The 18,787-nt window shown below is 40.4% G+C and overlaps 2 protein-coding genes across 2 annotated transcripts in view; one reads left to right on the plus strand and one right to left on the minus strand.

The window, feature by feature from the left end:
- Positions 1 to 338: 338 nt before the first annotated feature.
- On the minus strand, positions 339 to 2,802 carry LOC134753876 (CDGSH iron-sulfur domain-containing protein 3, mitochondrial). Its single transcript, XM_063689834.1, has 3 exons — positions 2,606 to 2,802; positions 2,311 to 2,537; positions 339 to 823 (listed from the first exon to the last, which is right to left on the minus strand). The coding sequence occupies exons 1-3, from the start codon at positions 2,651 to 2,653 to the stop codon at positions 694 to 696; spliced, it is 405 nt and encodes a 134-aa protein (XP_063545904.1). The 5' UTR covers positions 2,654 to 2,802; the 3' UTR covers positions 339 to 693.
- A 454-nt stretch (positions 2,803 to 3,256) lies between these two features.
- LOC134753797 (uncharacterized) overlaps positions 3,257 to 18,787 on the plus strand; it is a 32,825-nt gene continuing 17,294 nt past the window's right edge. Inside the window, exons 1-6 of the mRNA XM_063689739.1 lie at positions 3,257 to 3,517; positions 7,536 to 7,680; positions 8,885 to 8,965; positions 12,460 to 12,553; positions 13,927 to 14,069; positions 15,265 to 15,358. Of these exons, the coding sequence (XP_063545809.1) occupies positions 3,412 to 3,517; positions 7,536 to 7,680; positions 8,885 to 8,965; positions 12,460 to 12,553; positions 13,927 to 14,069; positions 15,265 to 15,358 (663 nt within the window). The 5' untranslated portion in view covers positions 3,257 to 3,411. The remainder of the gene's footprint in view (positions 3,518 to 7,535; positions 7,681 to 8,884; positions 8,966 to 12,459; positions 12,554 to 13,926; positions 14,070 to 15,264; positions 15,359 to 18,787) is intronic.

Genomic DNA, 18,787 nt, shown 5'->3' on the forward strand with positions numbered 1-18,787 from the left:
ATTACAAATGCTCCTTCCCTACTATTTTTCAGTCTAAAAACTCCAAATCTGATACATTGGTTTAAAATTGTTTTATTTTTCATAGTCTATGTTCTATAGTTAGTCAAGCAAATCTCGTCAGTAGGAAAAGGCGGCAAATTTAAAAAAATTAGGCGCGAAGGGTTATCGTCCCATAGACAATTTGAATTTCGCGCCTTTTTTTACTGTCAAGATTTGCTTGACCAACTATAGATTGGTCTCAAATCGTTATTTTTTTAAATTTTTTAGTCGCCATCAGACATAGTGGAGCGACCGAGGTGCTCAAAATTCTCAAAAACATCATCGCCTTGAGAAAATAGGCGTGTTTAGATATTTGTGAGCACCTCGGCCGCTCCGATATATCTGATGGCGACTGTTCATTGTTCAATCCTCAATAATAAATGAAATTGTTTCTGTGAAGCTTGTTTTTTAACGTTTTGCTGGTTACAACACCCTCGGTAAGAAAACGGTCCACAACCTCCCTTTGTATGGAAAGTTTTCCTGACCTCTCTACCTTCTTTTGTTTGTTACCTGTATTGTTTTTTATTTTTATTTATCCTTAAAAAAGTGGGACTGGGCAGGTCATGTTTACCGCATGCCGAATGACTTGTGGGCAAAGACAACCACGGAGTGGGTGCCCCGTGAGTCAAACCGGAGACACAGGGCGGACTCCATTTAAACCTTAATGTGTGTCTCCTGTACTTCTTTGGACTTGTGGGTGCCATCGCAGAACGGCCGGTTCTTGGTCTGCTTGCAGTTGCACAGCCAGTAATCTTTTGTCTTCTCAACGGTGAACCTTATCGGTCTGGAATAAAGAATGTTTTTGTGATTACTTTATAACCAAACCCCGGTTTGACTGGAGAAAAAATGCACTTCTGCTAGTTAAATGTTGTCTCCTCCGTCAATATACGAAAGATTTTTGAACGGTCTTAATTATAAAATGAGCTCAATTCTATATGGGAACTTTACCTATGAGATTTAGGTACTTGAAAAGAAAATGAGAGACGTTAACATTAAATTTATAAAGTTTTACGGACTTTTTGTTACAATATGTCGATTTTGTAACAAAAAGTCCTTTGCTGGCAGAACGATGAATTCTTAGTGTTTCTGTTTTGAAAGTTTCATCTGATATATTATGTATTTGTATGTATGTATATTGTATGTATTTATATGAATATTATATGTATATACAGATGTATGTCTATGCCTATGCATTATTTAACTATACTTGTATATATGTAATCATTATGTTGCACCGCCTACAAATTCTCTGCTTTGCCCGAAGGTTGACTGGTAGAGAATGCCTCAAGTCCGCCTTTTGTACGATTGTATTTTCTTTTGTGCAATAAAGATTAAATAAATAAATAAAATAAGCATAAATGAAAGAGGTTTGCAAGTAATGGGAAAAGTACCTATATAGAATTGACACTGTTATTTTATAATTACGATCATTCAAAGATTGCTTCATATGGATGTCGATAGAAGAGTCAATAATTAATCAACCACAAAAAAGTCTGCTAATTTGTGCAGGGGAGAGGAACATCAAATGTACACGTAACGTTAAAATAGCCATGTCAGGTAAACGTCAGTCCATACATTGTGTATGACAATTGGCTGTCTTTTTTTTTTTCGACAGAGGGGAACGCCTATTAATGGCTACTCCGTTTGATTATATCCTCTAAGATATACACTGCAAAGTGGAACTATTAAACCAGCATAGTTTTATTGATCTGTAATGTACGGATAGGGATTGTGTTGTTGCTCCATGAAGAGGATCCTCGTAAATTGGATCGAAACATGTCAAGCTATTCGAATGAATAATACGTGAGTGACCCGTTTTAAAATAATTTTAATATGTTTGAGTCACCCGGGAGTTCTATAGTTAAAACTGTAATATATGGCTAGCTAGTTTGTCATACACAATGGCATACCTACCTTTATATTAGTCATGTAAGCCTGACCTGGGGCCCGTTTCTCAAAACCTTTTTTTTTCCTATCTGGCTTTTACTCCCTGCAATTTTGCACAGGGTGAATTTGCCAATGTCGGTTTTTGACTTTCACATGTGAGGAGAATGTTCTGTATTCTTGGATGTGTTGGGAAAACCTAAAAGCTTGTAACTTGTAATACGAGCAGTGCCCTGTTTATCAAAAGCTTGTAACTTGTAATACAAGCGGATGTCACTTTTTGACAGCTTTTGTTAGAAAGGGACTTCCACTTGTATTACAAGTTACAAGCTTATGATAAACAGGGCACTGTAATTTGTATTACCAATAAAGTATGAATATGAGTACCTTTGTGTTATCTTCAGATACACGTCCTTGTGGGTGCCGTCGCACAGCGGCTGCGACTTGGAGCGCCCGCAGAGGCACCAGTGGTACGTCTTGCCTTCCTGCAGCGTAACCTTAAACGGCTTCCTGTCGTAAACAATGCCATTACTCTTCTGCGCCGAAGCCGAGTACACCTCGGCCATGGGGTTCTTAGGAATCTCGGGCTTGGGTGCCTTTGTGACGTAATAAGCCTAAAATGAACATGAAATTAGATATTGAAATGCAAAAATATAACCTATTTATTTCCCTTCGGACTCACTTTGCAGCTTTGCGTGTACAACCGCAGAGGAAGTTTTCTGAAAATCATTCTGTATGGTATTAGATATTAAATTAGGGTGCCAATAACATTCATTAGCTACTTTCGCCAAATATAGAGATCTACGACCTACTGTTTCGACTTTAACTATGTTGTTTTTTATGAATTACCCAATTTATAGGTTATATTATATGATCGTTTGACAGAAAACTGAAAACTCCAGTCTCCACAGATGATTGACAGCGAAACTTTCGTTTCACGCAGTATAGATAAATATTAACTTAATTATCGTCGTTTCATTTGTAGGAGGTATCAAAAGGTATTCTAAAGTTATAAATATTAGTATAAATGCCAACATTAAATTTATGGTAAATTCTCATAAATTCTTAACTTTTCTATACGATTTGATCTTTGATCGAAATGAAACAAGTATTGACTTGACAAAAATGACAAAATCAATTATATTATAAACACTATAAATACTTAGATAATTATTTATTTTACAGTATATAATAATATATTCTCTTAGTAGTAGAATCAATTTTTAATCCTAGTGAAATTGTAGTCACAGACTACTTCTTTGCTCTACCTTGATATATATAACAAACGTCAACTCAAAGTACAAGCAGGTAGAGTCAAAAGTAGAGAGAAATAGTAGAAAGCCACCGCGGCTTAGCCATCGCCGTCGCGACGGCGATTAATGAATTTAATTTATTTATCTTAAGTTTATGCCTTTAATTTTACATGAACCTTAGCTTTTAGTTTTATCTTTAACTGTCTACGTAATAAGTTAGAGCCGTTACCGTATTATGTCTAGAATTAGGGGAATCGAAGCCAAAGTGAAAAAAGAAATTTCGCATTCAGCGAAAAATAAAAATGGACCAGACACAGCCTGCGAAAAGGATGACGTGGAGAGTAAGCAATTTTTGTGTTTTCTAGAAGTTAAAGAACGTTACGACCTACATTCGATGCATATAAAATTCATCTACGTTCATGTAAATTTTTGTTGTTTTAGGTTATGTTGCTTTTTGTTTTTGTGTTGGATCTGAGTTGTGTTGCTTGGCGGTGTCGAATGTTTGCGTTGTCGATTGCGAGGCGCGTGAGGACTCGACGACGACAGTTGTTTATATGAATACCGTGTGGGTAGATGCGATTTTGTTCCACTTTGATGTTACGGTCTGAGCGTGTTCCGCTGAGCAACCCGTCCTCTGAGCGTCCGCAGCGGCCACCTCCCATAGCGCGCACCGTAACATTTACTTTAATATTCTTGTAATAAACTGATGTTCTAACCTTACAATGGCATTAGTCGCTTGATTTCTTAGATACAATCTACCTTCTTTTGTTCTACATTTTGCAACCAGGTCGATGAGTAAATGAATAGAAGTGCCGCTTTTTTACTAGCTATTTAAATTCCATGTGTGTTGTGTTATTAATTTAAGCAAAGAGGATATAATAAGATAGAGCGGTACTGTCATAGTAAATTTTGTAACCACAGTAAATTCACTGCCATCTATCGACACACTTTAAAACTAAAAATGAAGATATATAAAAATACGATAAAATGTATTTAAATATGGATAAATGATTTTTTTTATTTGCATTAATAATTTTTATGATTTTGACCCATGTTCTTTCACTGATATGCATTAAAATTGTTAAATAACAAACGAAACCGTCAACACTCTCTATACGAGAGTAGGCCAAAGGTAGTAGCGCCATCTGATCGAGAATCAAATTTTCGTGATTTTCGAGGCACGTTTTTTCCTTAGACGGTATCCATCTATTACGGAGTTATATCTATCTTTGATTTAAGTATACTTGCAAAGCAACACTTTATTCCTATGGCAGAAGTTATAGCTAATTTCTAACTATCGCTAGCTGGGACACTGTTTACAGATTTGTGCCAGTTATAACAAGTCTTTATGAATGCGTGTTAATCTACTATTACTACTGAATTTGGCTTCTGTGGTTATGAAGAGCAAACAAAACATAATTTTTACCCCAATTTACTTAAAGTAAATGTGAGGAAGAATGTCTAGGTAAAGCCCGGTTCACATTTGTCTGTCGTGTCGTGTTCTGTTCTGACACATATCGGTTTCATACATTTAATATGATTGCGTGCACATTTGTCTGACGCAACCATAATCAGACTAATGTGAACGCAACCATATTAAATTTATAAAACCGATATGCGTCACGACACGTCAGACAAATGTGAACCGGGCTTAAGACCTCCTACAAGCTCTTATGTCACTTCTAACTTTTGCATTTTTACACATACTCCTCTTACAGAATGGTAGAGCGCAGCTCTTCCTTTCTTACGTGTCTAGGCAAAGTATGAATACAAATAAGAAATTTCTTGCCCTGTAACAGTATTCCTAACCAAACATTTTATATGTTGGTCTTCCCCACATTGACTTTAAACTTTTTTACTAAGACTCCTCTGTCCGTCTGTCTGTCTGTTACCAGGCTGTATCTCATGAATCGTGATAGCTAGACAGTTGAAATTTTCACAGATGATGTATTTCTGTTGCCGCTATAACAACAAATACTAAAAAGTACGGAACCCTCAGTGCCCGAGTTCGACTCGCACTTGGTCGGTTTTTTGTCATTAGTGTAGCTCCTTATAAGCGTTTTAGGGATTCGTAGCCAAAATGGCTAAAACGGAATCCTACCGGAAGACCAAGATAAGTCTACAACGATTTTGCTAGCACGCAGTACAAGTGTTGTTTAAAATATCAAAATTGTATGAAATTATGACGTATAAAGAACACTTGCAGTGCGTATGCTGTCCAAATCGTTGCAAACTTTTCTTGGTCTAACTCTAGTTACGTCTGTCTGTCCGTATGTCCAAAGATAGATATAACTCCGTAATAGATGGATACAGTCTAAGGAAAAAACGTGCCTCGAGAATCAAGAAAATTTGATTCTCGTTCAGAGGACGCTACTAGCTTTGGCCTACTGTCGTATAGATGGCGTTGACGGTTTCGTTTGTTATTTAAAATATTTAACAATTTTGACGCATATCAGTGAAAGAACATGGGTCAAAATCATAAAAATAATAAATGCAAATAAAAAAAAACATTTATCCATATTTAAATACATTTTATCGTATTTTTATAAATCTTCATTTTTATTTTTAAAGTGTGTCGACGGATGGCAGTGAATTTACTGGGGTTACAAAATTTACTATGACAGTACCGCTCTAGTATGTCACAGCCATTTTACTCAGAAACTATATTTTAACACAATTTGTAACATATGTGTATTTATTACTGTCCGCGCGCCAATTCCGTGCATTCGGAGGTCGAGGAAGTGGGAGGGTGTGCGCCGCGCCCGTACGTACTTACAAAATGACACCACTCTGTCATGACGCCCAACATTCCTAACATTCCTCAGCCGTGCACGGAATTTGCGCGCGGACAGTACAATGTACATAGTACTAAATAGTAAATATAATGCGAAAGTTAGTACACATAAATTAATGCACTTTTTGACAAACTATGAAAATGAGCTACCTTACTTACAAGAAAATCTTGATTGAGCTTTTGCAATTTAATGGAATAGGGTATTTGACTACTAGTCAAATCAGTTTCTTTTTTCGAACTGTCAAAACCATTTTGCTACTATTGAATTTATATGAAACACTAGCATGTGACGTCACAATCAAATTACCCTACTCTTTATAGTTTTGTACGAGTTTTAAAATAGAAATTGTCTCTAAAAATAACTCCTGTCTGCATTTCTCTATTAATCTTTTGGTGCTTTATTTCATGCATGATGTAAAATAATTTATTTTAAATACAATTAAATACCCTTTATTATTTATCTCCACGGGACTTAATCGCGTAAAATAGTTTTAAAATGTACCTCCGACGTTTCGAGGACGGCGTTGTCCCCGTGGTCTCGGAGAAGACTGTAAGACACGGGGACAACGCCGTCCTCGAAACGTCGGAGGTACATTTTAAAACTATTTTACGCGATTAAGTCCCGTGGAGATAAATAATAATGAGTAAAAATCGTGAAAGTTTAAATTAAATACCCTATTGGGTAGCTACAGCGAATTGGAATGTTTAATATATTATTCAAAGTTGCTGCGAAAAAACATTATATTTATAACATTGTCACTTTTGTAAAAGGACCTAGCATTACATAGATCAGTGCCCTGTTTATCAAAAGCTTGTAGCTTGTAATACAAGTGGAACTAACTTTTTGACAGCTTTTGTTAGAAAGGGACTTCCGCTTGTATTACAAGCTACAAGCTTTTGATAAACAGGGCACAGCTATACGCGTGCGCCCGTGATGGACAAAACATATACGAAATGCGACAATATGATTGGTCGAGAAGATTTGTAGCCCACCATAAACCATACTAAATTTACGGTGGGGAAAAAAAAAGTGAGACTGTGACAAGGACAAACAATAACAGCGCTTTCTCTGCTACTCCTACTGAAAGATACATAAGAGTGATAAGACTATCCCGTTCGGTCATTTCCCCCCACCCCTCATGACCGATCCAGTTATACTAGATTCATGATAAGGACCGTACACTTTGAAGGGTCTGCCGTCTTGTGGACTAAATCGGACATTTTGTTTTGCGCCAATAAAGAAGGGACTACTGCGCTGCCCCCTACACTTCATACACGCTCCCTTTTACCCGGATGTTTCCTCTCGAGGTATATAGGTATAATAGTATTATCATACAGAACGGCCACGCACCGCCCCGCCCCGACTCGAATTACCTCGCCCCGCGACAGCAGATTGACGGCCGTTTGCCGGCCGCTCAGTACTGTTTTTAAGCAACTTACTCACAACATGACGCGTGTACAGACGTGCCGTTCACACATAGAAACGCAATTTCTGATGTATAGCGTGTCCGCCCTGTGCTTTCGTATCGATTTCTGAGGCGCTTATCCTTCCAAGTATTTAACAGAGGACCAGGTGAAGGAGCTGCTGGCGAAAATACCCGTTCTGGCGAAGACCTTCGAGATCCACCGGAAGATTGGCGAGGGCACGTTCAGCTCCGTCTACCTTGGCTCCATGAGGCAGGAGGCGAGCGTGGCCGATGGAGATAAGAGGTGGGTCTTCCTTAGTGTAAGGCCTGAGTGGACGCTCGAAGTGGAGCGTTCGGCGGAGCGTGCAGCGTGGCGTCGGGCGTCCAAGGGGTTTGAGTTAGGATAAGTTTGCATTTGTTTAACATGCACGCAGGTCGTCCCGCTCCGCTGCACGCCCAACTAGAGCGTCCACTCAGGCCTTACACTGAGGCCTGAGTGGACGCACGCTCGGCTCGGCGTGCAGCGTGGCGTCGGGCTCACAAGTGATGTGAGCAGCGTGCACTAAGGCCGCTCCTATTGGGACCGTGCACGATGACAGCGCCACACAGCGGTTGCAACTATAGGCTCGTATTTTGTCAAAACTATTAAGCGAGAAGTAAGTAAATCGTAATAATTTAAGTGAAAACTACTGAACGGATTTTTATGCGGTTTTCACCTATGAATAGAGTGGTTTTTGAGGAAGGTGAAGGCGTATAATTTGTTAAGGTTTTGTGTAAATTGGTTGAAATATGACGATATTTGGTAATGAAGTCAGAAAAAAAACCACGCTGGCTAAGAGGTTTAATCGAAAACGCTGCCCTAGACCGCTATCGTAGGAAACCAGTAATTTAGATTACGATTTTCGTTTTTTTGGGGTTCCGTACCCAAAGGGTAGAAACGGGACCCTATTACTAAGACTCCGCTGTCCGTCCGTCTGTCTGTCTGTTTGTCTGTCTGTCTGTCTGTCCGTCTGTCACTAGGCTGTATCTCATGAACCTTGATAGCTAGACAGTTGAAATTTTCACAGATGTATTTCTGTTGCCGCTATAACAAAAAATACTAAAAACAGGACAAAATAAATATTTAAGTGGGGCTCCCATACAATAAACGTGATTTTTAGGGTTCCGTACCCAAAGGGTAAAAACGGGACCCTATTACTAAGACTCCTCTGTCTGTCTGTCTGTCCGTCTGTCACCAGGTTGTATCTCATGAACCGTGATAGCTAGACAGTTGAAATTTTCACAGATGATGTATATCTGTTGCCACTACAACAACAAATACTAAATTCAGAACAAAATAAATATTTAAGTGGGGCTCCCATACAATAAACGGGATTTTTTTGCCGTTTTTTTGCGTAATGGTACGGAACCCTTCTTGCGGTTTTTTACGGTCCGGTTTTTTTTTATTCCGCCCTGTGCTGGAAGCGTGATTGTTTTACACAAAATTAAAAAAATAATATTTTTTTCAGATGGTTTGCTGTCAAACATTTAGTGCCGACCACGCATCCCACAAGAGTAGCGCACGAACTGCGTTGTCTAAGAGACATCGGGTAAGCGCATTCAGTAGGGTGTAATACATAAGTGCGACGACGAGTGTGCGATGCACGATTGTGCGACATATTTCTTCTTTTTTTTTTTTTTTTTTTTTATTTACTGAGAAACAAACAGTCTTAAAATAAACATAAGCAACTTAGCTAATAGCTACAAATAGATTTTTTATAGACCTATAGTTTCCTAATTCACATATCGAGGTACAATTAAAAAGTAATGATAAATAGTGCAAACTTGTAGTACCTAGTAGTTGTACATAATCAAAACAATAGTATACCTACTAATAACAATAGCATATAAATGTATAAAAAAGAGAAAAGACTTATACTTATACTTTTCACTTAGACTTAAATTACTAAAATTACAAGTACTTACTATCGGGTTGCTTGCAACATTTCACCCTTATTTTAATAAAGAATATACAGTTCTTTTAAACAAGCCTAATGAACTGCTAAACAAATCTGCGTCCATACATTTTTCATTGTACTGCCTACACGCGCGCCCAAAATACGATTATTTTTAACGCCCAATTTCTTTTAACGACACTGCAATTCTGCGAAGTGATAGGGTGCGATATATCACTATTCGACGACACTATAGTCCGGCAGTATCTTTGAACGAAGTTAAATTGTGTGACATATATGTACGGCTCGACAATACTTCTGAAAGCAAAAAGCGTAGGCAGGTAGGTAGGTTAGGTTCGTTAGGTAGCTTCAGACGCCCGAAGGGCAAACCGCCCTGAAATAGGAGCCCCGCGAAGCGGGGCTCCGTCTATTTAAGTTGTGAAATAAAAAATGTTTTTGGAAAATGGGACCACGGTTAAAACGCGAATATTTCGCACAAACGATGGTTCGGTCAAACGGCACATCGTATAGTCGTGCATCGCCTTATAATTTTTCGCACGAACAATAGTTCCCACAAATGACATGTCGAACAATCGTACATCGCCTAATCATACTTCGCACTAATAATACTTCGCACGAGCGTGTGTCGCACTCCAGTAGTAAACCCCATTCAGTAGGGGGTATTACTGCAATGTTCTGCCACCAGAGTGCAGCACTAGCCTTTTTAGTAAACCATAGAGTAACTTATGCATACTGTACCTTTAACAGGTTTTTGACAATTTTTCAGAGATAATAAAATATGACATTGATGCATCAAGGCGGTTTGCTTACAGAGGACCTACCGGGAAACGCGAATCCGAAAATTCGCTATCTGCCTCTTTATCCCTCGAATATGCAAGAGTAACAGAGATGTTAGATAAAGAAATTTTATTGTTTCACGAATTTCACGATAGATCGCCCTGGCGCCCCCTACGCAGAGTTTCGCGTAATATTCCCTCTTCGTAAGGGATAAATTCCGTGATTAGAACTATCCTGTCATTTCTAGGGGCTCAATCCATCTCCATATTTCCATACCAAATTTCATCAAAATCGGTTCAACCTCAACGGTTTAAGATTGAAGAGGTAACCGACAGAAAAAGTTACATACATTTATGACATAGTTGGGAAGTATTATACGTATTTTTTTTTAAGTTTTTGGTTTTGATCCCAAACTTCATCATCTTCCTCGCGTTGTCCCGGCATTTTGCCACGGCTCATGGGAGCCTGGGGTCCGATTGCCAACTAATCCCAAGAATTGACGTAGGCACTAGTTTTTACGAAAGCTACTGCCATCTGACCTTCCAACCCAGAGGGTAAACTAGTCCTTATTGGGTTTCCTCACGATGTTTTCCTTCACCGATAAGCGACTGGTAAAATATCAGATATTTCGTACATAAGTTCCGAAAAACTCATTGGTACGAGCCGGGGTTTGAACCCGCGACCTCCGGATTGCAAGTCGCACGCTCTTACCACTAAGCCACCAGCGCTTGTATAACCGTCGGAGACAACTTCGTCTGAGACATAAATACATAGCTTAATTGAAATTGAAATTGAAAATCTTTATTTCAGGTCTGTCCCATGTTTTGTTAGTTTACAGTTCTTAAAAATATATTAGTAAACACACATAAATTGTGAAATAAATAAATTAAAATTATAAATAAATTAGCTTCAATTCAATAAACACAGAACGTTCAAAAATATCTCAGTTATCACCCCATTACATTACCTCCATTACAAACTCTGTAACCTATTACTCGTGAGGAAATTGCCGCGCGAAGCAGCTCGGTCGGCGGACACGTACATTGCTCGAGGCAAAGAGGATATAGGTGGTGGTAGTGGTGATATGTTAGATTTATAAGGCTCATCCGGTGTGTCCTAGCCCTAAGCATAGAGTAACTTATACTAGAGCGGTACTCTCATAGTAAATTTTGTAACCCCAGTAAATTCACTGCCATCTGTCGACACAATTTAAAACTAAAAATGAAGATTTATAAAAATACGATAAAATGTATTTAAATATGGATAAATGATTTTTTTTATTTGCATTAATTATTTTTATGATTTTGACCCATGTTCTTTCACTGATATGCGTTAAAATTGTTAAATTACAAACGAAACCGTCAACACCATCTATACGACAGTAGGCCAAAGCTAGTAGCGCCCTCTGAACGAGAATCAAATTTTCTTGATTCTCGAGGCACGTTTTTTCCTTAGACTGTATCCATCTATTACGGAGTTATATCTATCTTTGCCCTAAGTTAGCTCCTAGTCATTAGTTAATTTGCATGTTAAGTTGTTTTGTAATTGCACTAACATTATTTTTATAGCTATGTAAGTTACTAACACATATGGGTGTATTAGGCCTGAAATAAATGACAATTTAATTTAATTTTAATTTATAGGATAGAGCGGTACTGTCATAGTAAATTTTGTTGCCACAGTAAATTCACTGCCATCTATCGACACACGATTAAAACTAAAAATGAAGATTTTTAAAAATACCATAAAATTTATTTATATATGGATGTGATTTTTTAAGGTTCCGTACCCAAAGCGTAAAAACGTATTACTAAGACTCCGCTGTCCGTCTGTCTGTCACCAGGCTGCATCTCATGAATCGTGATAGCTAGGTAGCTGAAATTTTCACAGATAATGTATTTCTGTTGCCGCTATAACAACAAATACTAAAAAGTACGAACCCTCGGTGAGCGAGTCCGACTCGCATTTGGCCGGTTTTTTTATTTGCATTAATTATTTTTATACGATTTTGACCCATGTTATTTCACTGATATCCGTTAAAATTGTTAAATAACAAACGAAACCGTCAACGCCCGGGAGTAGGCCAAAGGTAGTGGCGCCATCTGTTTGAGAATAAAATTATCTTGATTTTCGTGGCACGTTCGTATCCATCGATTACGGAGTTATATCTTTAGGATTATTTTCCATGGTGAATTCCTTAGACTGTATCCATATATTACGGAGTTATATCTATCTTTGTTCGAGGCAATGCGTCCGAGGCGCGTCTACACAGGCCGAGCTGCTTTGCGCGGCGATTTCCTCGCGAGGCGGCTCGTTATGTGTGCACCCGCCTATTCGAGTGATTGTTTCAGCGGTAAACACAATGTGATCGGTGTGGAGCTGTGCCTTCGCAACCTGGATCACGTCGTCTTCATCATGCCCTACATACCGCACAAGAAGTTCTCTGTGAGTCTTTGGCTTTGTTTATTTTTTCCTTCGTATATGACATTTATTTCAGTTTATAGTTTAAATCATAGTTTCCCAAAGTGGTCCATACCGCCCCCAGTGGGCGCTGAGGGACTCCAGGGGGGCGGTAGGGGCCTCGGAAGGAACTGGGGGGCGTACATGCTGCCCAGGGGTGCGCTCCCACATGATAGAAAAAACCTAAAATTTTAATTTGTTTTTTTTTTTCAAGTAGACACACTACTATTTAAACTTTAAATAGTAGTGTGTCTACTTGAAAAAAAAAACACAAATTAAAATATTTTCATAGAAAATAATTTAATTTGTTCAGTATTAATGGCAGCGCCATCTCTCTTCGCTAGCCCGTAATCACCCGAGTTGTTTCAGTTAGAAGGTCGAACCATACTGTTCTACCTTAGAGATTTCCAGGGGGCGTCACAAGCCTTCGGGAAATTGTCATATACTTGGAAATTTCGACCCATGCCACCGTGACCGGATAGCCGAGCGGTTCAGGCACCTGTCCGGGGAGGCTGGTTCGATTCCAGCTCTGGACACTGGGTACACTTAGATATTACTAGCTTATACCCGCGACTTCGTCTGCGTGGAAACAGTAACAGCGGCTATAGATTAAGTTTAGCAAAGTGTAATTAGTTAATTATTAGCAGTCATTCAATTTGAGCATAAGCTTAATTTTATTGCTTGACATCAACATAGAGTAACTTATACTAGAGCGGTACTGTCTTAGTAAATTTTGTAATCCCAGTAAATTCACTGCCATCTGTTGACACACTTTAAAACTAAAAATGAAGATTTATAAAAATACGATAAAATGTATTTAGATATGGATAAATGATTTTTCTTATTTGCATTAATTATTTTTATGATTTTGACCCATGTTCTTTCACTGATATGCGTTAAAATTGTTCAATAACAAACGAAACCGTCAACGCCATCTATACGACAGTTGGCCAAAGCTAGTAGCGCCCTCTGAACGAGAATCAAATTTTCTTGATTTTCGAGGCACGTTTTTTCCTTAGACTGTATCTATCTATTACGGAGTTATATCTATCTTTGATATCAATTATCAGGCAATTCATTAAATCTCTCAATTTCACCCCCCTTTTCACTCTTAAAGGGTTAAAAGGGGAGGAAGTCACGTGATCGCTTCTCCACACAAACGTAGTCCCCATTTTCCTCTCTGGATATTAACATTATACAAAATATTTTTACGCAATTTGATGTATATTAACCATACCTATGCCCTTTCATATGACTTTTTTCGATATTTTGATTATTATAAGAATTAGGATCGAAAAACAAATTCTATACAAATTTTTAAAAGCTATACCTAAGTAACTAAGAATTTTTTGCAACAGGAATACGTTCGTGATATGGACGCGAACGAGCTGCGGCAATACATGCGCGCACTCTTAACCGCACTACGACACGTGCACACTTTCGGCGTCATACACCGGGACGTGAAGCCGAGCAACTTCTTGTACGACCGCGAGCGGCGGCGGTGAGTATCACTGCGGACTGTTATACACGCGCGCACTCTCACCCGCACAACAAACCGTTCGCCGTCATACGTCGGGGCGTGGAGCCGAGCAAGTCGATTTGTAGCTGGCCCCGAACGGCTTATCCATCCAAACACTAGCATGTGACGTCATAATCAAATTACCTACTTTTTATAGTTTTATACGAGTTTTAATAAATGGGGCATTTTCTAAGAAAAGCGACCTTATTGTCTGGCGCTTACGCCGCACAGCGTCGCGCGGCATTGTATTCATATCGGAGCATCGTTTATAATGGCGTAAGCGCCATCGACAATAAGGTTCCTTTTTATAGAAAATATCACAAATTGTGTCTAAAAATAAATGCTGTTTACGTTTTTCTATTAATCTTCTGGTGCTTTATAATTTATTTTAAAATACAGTACCCTAACTATACTATGACATGTTGTTGTTGTAAGTTGTCTTGAAAATTGACAAAGCATTTCTAGAGGTAAAATTTGACATAACATATTAAATCTCTTCAAAACTTTGTTATAACTGCCGTACTTTTCGATACGGTTCTTATCACTTACGCTGTGACATAGTTAGCTCGATCTATCTCGGATGTGGCGCCATCTCTCGACAGTTCCCTGTACTACGTGCGTATGTGTTGCAGCATAGAGTAACTTATACTAGAGCGGTACTGTCATAGTAAATTTTGTAACCCCAGTAAATTCACTGCCACACGGGACGGGACGACACACGGTTTAACCGATTTAGTTGAAATTTGGTATAGAAGTAGTTTGAGTCCCGGGGAAGGACATAGGGCAGTTTTTATCCCAGAAGTACTTTAAGGGGGTTTAAAGGGGGGTTGGAAGTTTGTATGCTAATAAGCAGATTGAGACACGCTTTAAAACTAAAAATGAAGATTTATAAAAATACGATAAAATGTATTTAAATATGGATAAATGATTTTTTTTAATTTGCATTAATTATTTTTATGATTTTGACCCATGTTCTTTCACTGATATGCGTTAAAATTGTTAAATAACAAACGAAACCGTCAACGCCTCTATACGACAGTAGGCCCCTCTATACGACAGTAGGCCAAAGCTAATGGCGCCTTCTGAACGAGAATCAAATTTTCTTGAATTTCGAGGCACGTTTTTTCCTTAGACTGTATCCATCTATTACGGAGTTATATCTATCTTTGGTTGGCAGCTACGCGCTGGTGGACTTCGGACTGGCGCAGCACATGGCGGGGCCTGCGCAGCCGCCCCCCGCGCATCAGCCGCTCAAACGGACACGAGACGAAGTCAGTATATTCTACAACTTACTATTGCTTTGGTTTCATGGTATCTTAATTTATTGTACCCATCCATACTATCCATACTTTACTGCGATCTTTGTGGCAGAAAGTGTCGTGCTGCGATTGGACTTTACAGCCATAGGAAGAGATGTGCCGCACCTCCGATCTCCGACGGCGCACAGAACTCTTCTTCATAATAAACTGTCGCTGCAACAATCATCTGTCAAGATGCTGTGGCCAATGATGATGACTATCCGCCACCAGCGGGAGGGACGGAGACGAATTCAGCGCGCGCCCTGCGTGCGAAGGTGAGAGCTGCGCCTGTGAAGACGGCCGCGCCGATACCGCGAAAGTCCTTGTCTCTCAGACCGGAGTTGCCAACTGCATCTACATCTGTCGCACCACTCGCACCACTGCGTAAGTGTTCCCCGCAGCGGACCATCGCAGCTGCAGCGCCGAACGCCTCCGATATAACGCCGAGCGATGACATCAGCGTCCCACCGTGTGTGGCCACAACACCCGCGGAGCAAGACACAAAGACAACAGAGCACGACCTAGGCTGGAAGAAGGTATCCTATAAGCGCAATAAATCATCGCGGAAAAACATCATTGTAGGAACAGGTAGCGAACATGCCGACATCAAAGCAATTGAAAAGGTTAAATACTTGCAGGCTTGGTCTTTTAGACCAGAGACAACGACCGAAAACATTTTAAGCTTTTTAAGAAAAACTATTGACTCAGACGATTATGTCGTATCTAAAAGAGAGATTAGAACGAGCGAGCACGCTGCATTTCTGATTGGAATTCCAGAAAGACACTTTGACACATTTAATACGCCAACGGTATGGCCACCGCGTGTTAAATTCACACAGTGGTTTCGGAGCCACCCCCGCGCTGCGCGGGGAGCCGCTTCCATCGCTGCTGCGCGCCAGTAGCGAATCTAAACTACCCACCACTGTCGCTCTCAAAAACAAAATAAAAACAGATCTTCAACCTGTTTCGCACGATGTAGTATTACGCATATGTCATCAAAATATCCGAGCGTTAGACAACAAAACGCAAAAATTAGAGCTCCTGCTGCAAAATGAGATGGCTTGTGATGTACTGGGTTTAACTGAGCATTGGCTAACCGAACCAAAGTTGCGATGCGTTAATATAGATGGCTTCAAACGGATATCAAGCTACTGCAGGGCGGAGAATGAACACGGCGGATCATGTTTATATGTGCGTGACCAAATACTAGCTACCGAGAACTTAGAATTAACTTCATTATCTGCGGAACGCTATTGTGAAATCTCGGCTATAGATCTCTTAGAATTTAATTTAACTATTGTTTGTGTGTACAGATCTAACTGTCAAATAACTAATAACGAGTTCCTATGGTACCTAGAACGCCTGCTCGAAAAATTGTCTAATGTCGAGAGAGATTGTGTTATTATAGGGGACACCAACATAGACGACTTAGATCATTCAAAACCGGTCTATAAAAGGTTACACGACCTTCTTCGGGCCCATGACTATGAAAACATTGTAAGTTTTCCCACAAGGATCACGGCAACGACTGCGACCAGTCTGGATCACATGTACTGGAACGGGGAGCGTAATGCACTGCGTGCGACTCCCGTGACCACCAATCTGAGTGACCACCTCGCCGTGCGCGCCGCGCTGGTGCGTCCGCGCCGCGTGCCTCTGCCTCTCACGCGACGCGCTCGTGTCTACTCGCCTCGTAACTATACCTATTTTGGCGCAGCTATAGAGAGCGTGGACTGGCAACAAATTATGGACAGACACAACATGTCCGTGCAAAACCTGATCATATCCATCAACAATATAATTAGAAACAAATTTGAAATTTGTTTTCCGCTTACCACGGTAAATAATCGTAAGAGGAACTCATGGGTAACTAGTGACATATATGAATTTAAGAAATTATTATTTGACATAATAGACATTGGAAAACTTATGCCCAGTAATACGACGATCTCGAATTTAATAACCGACATGAATAATAAATACACCTTAATGCTTAATTTAAAAAAATCGTCCTTTTATACAAATAAATTATACAAGAGTACTAACACAATCCGGTCGATGTGGACAATAATAAATCAGGAGAGAGGCAGATCGGTCAATGACTCGTTAGAGTTCACGGATATGATCAGGGATTGTAACGGTGATCACTTTAGATGTAAAAAAGATGCCGCCAATGCTATGAATCGCGGACTAGCCGGAGCAGCGGCGGCGTGCGGCGCGCGGCCCGCCTTGCGCTCGGCCGCGCTCGCCGCACTGCACGCCGCGCGCCCGCCCGCCGACAGGTGCATCAGACTGAGGCTTTTCACGCCAGACGAAGTGTACAGGATTATTACATCCGGGATTGCTAGGAAGACGACAAGAGATATTTTCGATATCTCGGTAGTCTTACTCAGTTCTGCAGCACCGCATCTGTCACCCATACTGGCGGCCGCATACAATCAGTGTATCCGTGAGGGAGTATTCCCGGATGCTTTGAAAAAAAGTCGTATAGCTCCACTATATAAGGGCAAGGGCAAAAGAGAAGCCATCGGCGGATACAGGCCGGTCGCTATCATCCCGGTTCTCGCCAAGGTGTTCGAGTACGGCCTTAGTGCGAGAATAACAGACCACCTCATGGCAACAAACTCGCTATCCGACCGGCAATATGCATATCGCAAGGGCCGTTCGACTACATCTTTGGCACGTCGCGTAGTACGTCAAATACTAGAGGCTCGAGAGTGCAAAAAACAAGTCGCAGTTATATGCTGTGACCTGTCTAAAGCATTTGACGTAGCGGACCATGACGTGTTAGAAGACAAACTGCGCCACTATGGCTTTGCTAATCGAACTCTCGACCTCATGATGGACATGCTGCGTGACAGGTCTCAGGTGGTGGTCGCGGACAGTGGCCGCGTGCGGTCGGACGCGGTGCATACCAGCATGGGCGTAGCGCAGGGATCATCCGTCTCGAACATCTTGTTCTCCCTTCTGCTTAATGATCTACCCGACGCTATTCATACAGGTGAGATATTCATGTATGCGGATGACGTTGCGGTGGTCGTTTGTGCTCCGACCTGTGACGAACTGGAGGCGCGGCTAAATGCGACTGCCGGATGCCTATCCGATTGGTTCCGAACTAACGGTCTCATTTTGAATATAAAAAAAACTCACTTCATTCACTTCGACCTTTCGGGTAGGCAGATGGAGTCACTGTCAGTAAACGCGAACGGAATTAATATAGATCAAGTCACAAGGACGACCTTCCTGGGTTTTGAATTGGACAGGGGACTGTCTTGGGCGGCCCATATCGATAAGGTGTGTGGTAGACTATCAGCGTCCTGTTTCGCTTTAAAACGGCTGGCTCGAATCCTTCCCCGCGATATGGTGCGAAATTGCTATTTCGCATCAGTGCACGCACATCTG

The sequence above is a fragment of the Cydia strobilella genome, chromosome Z (assembly GCF_947568885.1).
Source record: "Cydia strobilella chromosome Z, ilCydStro3.1, whole genome shotgun sequence".
Taxonomy (NCBI): Eukaryota; Metazoa; Arthropoda; class Insecta; order Lepidoptera; family Tortricidae; genus Cydia; species Cydia strobilella.